General features: G+C 47.9%; 1 protein-coding gene across 1 annotated transcript in view; it reads right to left on the bottom strand.

Annotated features, from left to right (window-relative positions):
* UBASH3A (ubiquitin associated and SH3 domain containing A) overlaps window positions 1-6,527 on the bottom strand; it is a 40,752-nt gene that overhangs the window by 23,014 nt on the left and 11,211 nt on the right. The window contains exons 5-6 of the mRNA XM_007457355.1: window positions 5,724-5,893; window positions 4,335-4,543 (exon numbers count right to left, since the gene is read on the bottom strand). Of these exons, the coding sequence (XP_007457417.1) occupies window positions 4,335-4,543; window positions 5,724-5,893 (379 nt within the window). The remainder of the gene's footprint in view (window positions 1-4,334; window positions 4,544-5,723; window positions 5,894-6,527) is intronic.

The following is a 6,527-nucleotide window of genomic DNA, read 5'->3' as shown; positions in this document are numbered from 1 at the left end:
TCTTTCCCTCAAGTCAGTACCATATTATAGATTTATCACATGCTTTTAATATCTGGTAGGGTAAATATCTCCTCTCATCACTTTTATTTTTCAAAGTGTTCTCAGCTCTTCTCTCCTATTTATTCTCCCAGGTAAACTTTTCAATCACTCACTGAAGTTCCAACAAACGATCCCATTGGGATTTTCCCTGGAATTTCATTAAACCTGGAAATGGCTCTGGGAGGATTCATTTTGCTCCATCATGAACGTGGTGTGTTTCTCCTTATTCGGCCCATTTGTAAATGTTTGCCTTTCTCTCCCACAGTGGCCCCAAGTCCCCCAGTTCTCGTAAAGCTGATGGCTCCCAGGCCTCCATCCTGAGACCCTAACCGGGTCCTGAGCTGGGAGTGGCATCATTTCTCCTGCATCTCAGGGGCCCACAGGCTCAGGCCACCTGCTTTTCACCATCACAACCGTACGCCCGGGACCCTCAGTGCCCACGCGGTGTTTTGATGTAGTGAACTCACTTCTGAAACTGTCTGCCATTCGTACCTTCCCTTCCCATCTTGTTGCCTGTCCTGTCTTGAGCGGTAGACCCTACTGGCGGTGAGACAGGCTTGCGGGGACCTGGGACCCTTTGCTGCAGGGCCTGCACCTGGGCACACCTCTCCTCCAGCAGCGGGACACAGACAAACTGTACAAGACTAAAAATAACTGTGTGCGTGCCCAGTTGGGTCAAATTCTGGACCCCAAAGATACAAAGAGACCAAAAAACCCAACTGCCACTTTTGAAGAGCCTGGAGCAGAAACAGGGTGTTGGGAGCAAAAGCAGGGCACTGCGCGTGCCCCCTGCACACACCACCATCTAAGGGGTGGGCAGACCACCTAAGTCGCCCCTCCGGCCTGACCCCTGGACACACCCTACCCTCACCCCATATAAGGAACTATCTCGCCCCGCCTTCAGGGAGCAGGTAAGCAAGGGAACCTGTTGTTGGCTCTCACCCCACCCTGTTGCAGCAGCGGTGCCAGCAAAGCCGTGCCTGAACTTCTTGTCTGGCCTCTGATCAATTTCCATTGATTAAGGAAGCTAAGAACCCTGGTCCGTAACAGCAGGATCCAGGTCAAATAGATTTACACAGCTCGTATTCTCACAGCATCAGATGTCAGCACATTGGACATCTTTAACTGGTCATAAATAGACAAGAACATGATCCCCATATTCAGACCATTGACATTTCCCTCTTCTAATGAGCAGCTCTCAGTATTTGCAGAGTCTCATGTCGACACAGGAAATGCTGGTGGGTTTCCCCTTCCTGAGGGCGAGGTGTGGCCCTCCCGCACCCTGCTCCCGGCCCAGGGGGCAGATAGTGAAGCCTCGTTATCTATAAATAACATCTGTGAAGTTTACAGTTGGAGAGAAAAATTGAATTATTATTATTTTTGCTACCCTTTCAAATGAAATACAACCTTGATTACGATGGGGATGTTGGTGATGAGAAGAGAAAGAAAAGAACGTAGCATTTTAATATTTCCGTTTTTTTCTGAAACGTCGGAGACCCACTTACTGCTTAACTTACACCATAGACATAGATGTATTTAAATTCTCCCTGGCTTTTAAAAGGGGCACAGCTGCCGTCTGTGGGGTTGTGTGGACTGTGCCTGCTAGGGATGCCATAGCGAGGTACCACGGATGGGACAGCTTAAGTAACAGATACTTATTCTCATACAGTCTGGGGGCTGAGTCCAAGATCGAGGTATGGGTGGGGTTAGTTCCTCCAGAGGCCTCTCTCCTTGGTGTGTACACGGCCGTCTTCTCCCTGTGGCCTCACATGATCATCCTTCTGTGTGTGTCTGTGTCCGGATCTCCTCTTCTTATAAGGACACCAGACAAATTGGATTAGGGCCCACCCTGTGATCTCATTTTACCTTAGTCACCTCTTTAAAGACCCATCTCTAAATACAATCACATTGTGAGGTGCTGGGGCTTCAGACATCAACGTATGAATTTGGGGGACACAATGCAGCCCATGACAATATCTCTATTATGTCTGAGCTACTCGCCAGGAACTTGCTCTGTGGTTTTGGAAAGTTACTGAGCATGTATTGCTCCAGGGTTGGTACTCTCATCTTGGCTCAAAGAGCACAAAGTGTCCTCTAAGCTCTAACGTTCATGGCTCTTTGTTCGAGATTGTGCTACATGCATTCTTGTCTGTGGAGGGTTGAAAACTGCTGTGATTCACGACTATGCTCCATCAATATCGCAGTGGTCACCTCTGATCTTTTTCTTCAAAGTAACAGGCAAATATTGTGGGGTCATTTTGTTGCTGAGTAAATCCAGAGACCCTGAACTATTGGCACAAAGGCTGAATTGTCGCATTGGTGATGGGTCACTGATGTAAGGCCAATAATTTTTCCTGCTTGGGTTGCACGTCCCAAGTGTGAATTCTGTGCTGACACTGTCAGAGATATTTACCCACTGTCTATAAACAACAGGTTGTCTGCCCACAGCTAAAGTAGCCTTGGGACAGTATCAGCGGACGGCATTTCTGCTCAACCGATTAGTAACGTGTCCAGACATTCTAGGGCCATTTTCTGAATTTAAAAGTTTGAATGTTTAATAAAGTACACTTTGGGCCATTTTAAAAGACTTAGCCAGGACAGCCGAGTCCAGCAACAGTGCTGGTTTTCTGTCCTTCTGACCCATAATCACATGTCACAGTTTGTCTTATTTCTTCCCCAGCACAGCTGGGGTGCTTCCAAAACACGGCCAATCAGACACCCCCCAGCCCAGCCCAGTACTTAGTTTTCTCTTCTTTTGCTATAATTCTTGCCAATACTTATCAATTCCTAGGGGAAACTTGTTTCTAGAAGGAATAGTCCCAGAAATGTTCAGCTTAAAAGCTGGAACTGTTATTTTGGTGACAGGTGACTAATAGATTAACTGTGAGGTGAAAGATGCAATAGCCACAAACTCATTTTCTCCAGAATCTTAGTTGCATAGTTCTAGAAACATCCAGTTTGCCGACTGCCTGGCGACAGTGATGCTCTCTCGTCCTGAGCAAGGATTGGAGGACTTGCTAGAGGACAGGGACCAGACGGGAGCCCACACCACCTGGACCTCAGATGGTCAGTTGGGGGTGGAACCGTCATCTTCTCCCGTGTTACTCCTTAAATGGTTCAGTGGACCGGGTGATGGACTGAGCTTGTTCTAAAAGGAACCAAGTGCTTCCTTGATTGCGTGATGTCATCTGGCCCCTCCAGCTCCCTGGGCCCAAGTGTTCTCAGCTCTCAGGGATGATGATGTACCTGATTATCTCTGCAGTCCCTCATGACACCAATGTCCTGTGATTTTGTTGTGGCCACTGGACACATGGCCATGTCCACACCCACAAAACTGTTCTTTTCCCGGACGACTGGGCTACCCACACCTGGGATGGCTGTGATCTTTTCGTGGAAGCCATATCCCTTTCCACGTTGGGTGTGGGAGAGCTCGGAGGCTGGGGCCCACAGCGTGCGTGGTGTGCACAGAGCTTGGCCCTGGGTTTGTCTGACTTCTCTCCCTTTATTCTCCCTTTGACCCCTTATATTCTTTTCTTTAAACTTAAAATTGATTAATTTAGATTTTGAATAAGTAATGCATTTCTATGGTTGACAAATTTAAAAATTATGCAGTGGTGGAGGGTGAAAAGTCTCCCTCCCATTCCTATTCCATTCTCCCAACTCCCACCCTCAACCCTGCAGGTAGCCACTGTTAGAAGTTTATAGACATCTTCCCTTCCAGGGAACTTTTACGCATGAACGTGCATATAAATACATATTGTGCAGATATAAGTACAGATGATGATGTTTTAATGCATCTGTTCCCCACAGTTAGTACTATCCTATACACATTGTTCTGCAACTTCTCTTGGATTTTTTTTTATCAGTACCTAAAATATTTCCTCGTGATCATTTTTAAAAACCTCGAGTATTCGATTGTATGGATGTATCATAATTTATTTCACTGGCTTATCTTTAATTGAATGATCTCTTCTATGGTGCTTGTATGCCTCTATAATTTGTTATGCTCACAATAAGGAGGTGGTATTTTGTAGTCCTTTTGGGATTATGATCTCAGAAAAGTTTTGTAGAGTAATTGATGTTTTCTGAATGTTTTCAGTGGAAAACCACAAATCAACCAAGATATTTACCATACACCTGCAGGGATAACGTTGCCAGCACGGAGAAGGCAATTTTTACCAACAGTGGAACTGTCTAGAAGCATACAAGCACCATGGCCACTGTTTCCAAAAAGACGCTCTCAGACACTAAGTCTGAGAGAGGCGTCTGGGCTGCAAGGGCAGAGCGGCACTCACCTGTGTTTCACCCAGGTGTCACACTCGCTAGCTCGCTCCGTGTAGTTCTCGGGCAGGAAGCCCCGGCAGCCGGTCTGCTGCGAGATCCCAATCACCCAGCCCTCGCTGGCTTCCTCCTGCTGAGTGGGGTCCACGAAGATGTAGTCGCCGGGACTGAGTGTCAGCTCATCCATGTTCTGCGGTTTGTACTGGAACAGGACCCTCAGGGTCTAGAATGGAGGAAAGTGTCTTCATGTCTCAAGCAAGGATGGGTTCTGTGTCTCCAAGACACATCCAAGCCTCTGTCTGATGACAGTAGAATATGACAAAAGGAAGTATACACTTGTTCAGATGCAATTCAGAAATGAATTTTGGTATCTATCTATCATCTGTCTCTCTAGTTATTATCTATCTATCTATTTATCTATCTATCATCTATCTACTAACTCTCTATCATCTATCTATACATGTCAATCATCTATCTATCTATCATCTATTTACCTATCTGTATCTATCAATCACCTATCTATCTAATCTATTACCTATCTATCTACCTCTTATCTACCTATCAATTTATCTATCTACCTATCATCTATCTATCTCTATCATCTATCTACCTTTTTTATCAGTCTACTATCTACCTACCTATTTATCTCTGTTTACTTATTTCTTTTTATTTATTTATTTATTTTTATTTATTTGTGGTACGCGGGCCTCTCACCGCTGTGGCCTCTCCGGTTGCGGAGCACAGGCTCCGGACGCACAGGCTCAGCGGCCATGGCTCACGGGCCCAGCCACTCCGCGGCACGTGGGATCTTCCCGGACCGGGGCACGAACCCGTGTCCCCTGCATCGGCAGGCGGACTCTCAACCTCTGCGCCACCAGGGAAGCCCTGTTTACTTATTTCTTCTATGAAAATCTCAAAGCATAACCAGATGTTCACATCCGCCCCCCTTGGAGTGAGGTTATTTACAGCTTCTCCCACACCACAGAACACGGTGGATTCATTCATACTTGTTCCATGGGTCTGAAAGGAACATAAGAAGCTTTCTATCTAAAGCAATCAATCCCACGGGGAGGGAGTCTTGAACCGAGGCTTCACTCAAATCATTATCTAAACAAATTAACAAGCACCACAATGTATTCATAAATCTTTGCAACCGTCCATTTTTGATACCAGAAATGTTTCCACTTTTTCCCCAAATTTCTGTGTCTGCGACTCATATATACAAAAGAATGTTAATTCCAAAACGCAGGCCACAGAATGATTTTAGACAAGGGACAGAAGTTCGTCCTTCTGCTGAAATACCTCCATCCGAGGGCTCCTGCGGGTCAGGGCTCCGTCAGGAGGGCAGCGTTCACCTATTCCCATGGCGAGGTCCAGTCCAGCCGTCGCCTGCATTCGCTCACCTGGTAGTGTACAAAGCGCATGTCCCGGGAGTAGAGTGCGGCCGTCCACTGGCAGCCGTGGCCGGGGTGGACGGCTCTGGCCAGCTGCTCCAGCGTCCTCTGGTGGTGGGGATAGAACTTGTGGGCCAGGGTGAGATGCAGCTGCTTGGTGCAGGGCTTCACGGTGCAGTCTGTGAAATCAGGCAAACGGGGCACCTTGACCCAGACGTCCGCACTGCACGCCCGGGGTCTCCGCATCCGGGGTGGCCACGAGCCCGGGTTGGAGGTGCAAACGCCTTTACACACGCACCTCCTGCCTCTGCCCACTCCCCTCCCCACACCAGCGCTTCCCCGACAGGGCAAGGAGTTGGCCCAGACGGGCCACCACACAGAGGTCACCTCGTTAAGGAGGTGGCTGGGTACTTGCAGATTCTACGAGGAAGCAGGAAAGCAGAGGGTATAGAGACACGGGTTTTGGGGGCGGCTGTTTGTGGCCCATCAATTTGCAAGCTAATTGCCCCAACAGTTGATTCAAATCTCCTTCATCCCCCGGGGTGTGCATGTTACACAGTGGCCTGAACGGGTGGGCTCACGCTCCAGTCAATGGCTTTTTGTTCAGTTGCAGAATCTCTGGAAGAAAATGCCCTAAGCAATGCGATTCCATCAGGCATCGCAGTGCCTCTAATATTCTGCTGACTTTGGTGAAGCAGGAAGCCCTTGGAGCGGCCAAGGCCCTGGTCTTTTTTTTTTTTTTTTTTTTTTTTGTGGTACGCGGGCCTCTCACTGTCGTGGCCTCTCCCGTTGCGGAGCACAGGCTCCGGACGC

The sequence above is a fragment of the Lipotes vexillifer genome, unplaced genomic scaffold (genome assembly GCF_000442215.2).
Source record: "Lipotes vexillifer unplaced genomic scaffold, Lipotes_vexillifer_v1.1 scaffold1944, whole genome shotgun sequence".
Lineage (NCBI taxonomy): Eukaryota > Metazoa > Chordata > Mammalia > Artiodactyla > Lipotidae > Lipotes > Lipotes vexillifer.
The sequence above is the reverse complement of the archived record's forward strand: the minus strand, read 5'-3'. Positions and strand labels throughout refer to the sequence as shown.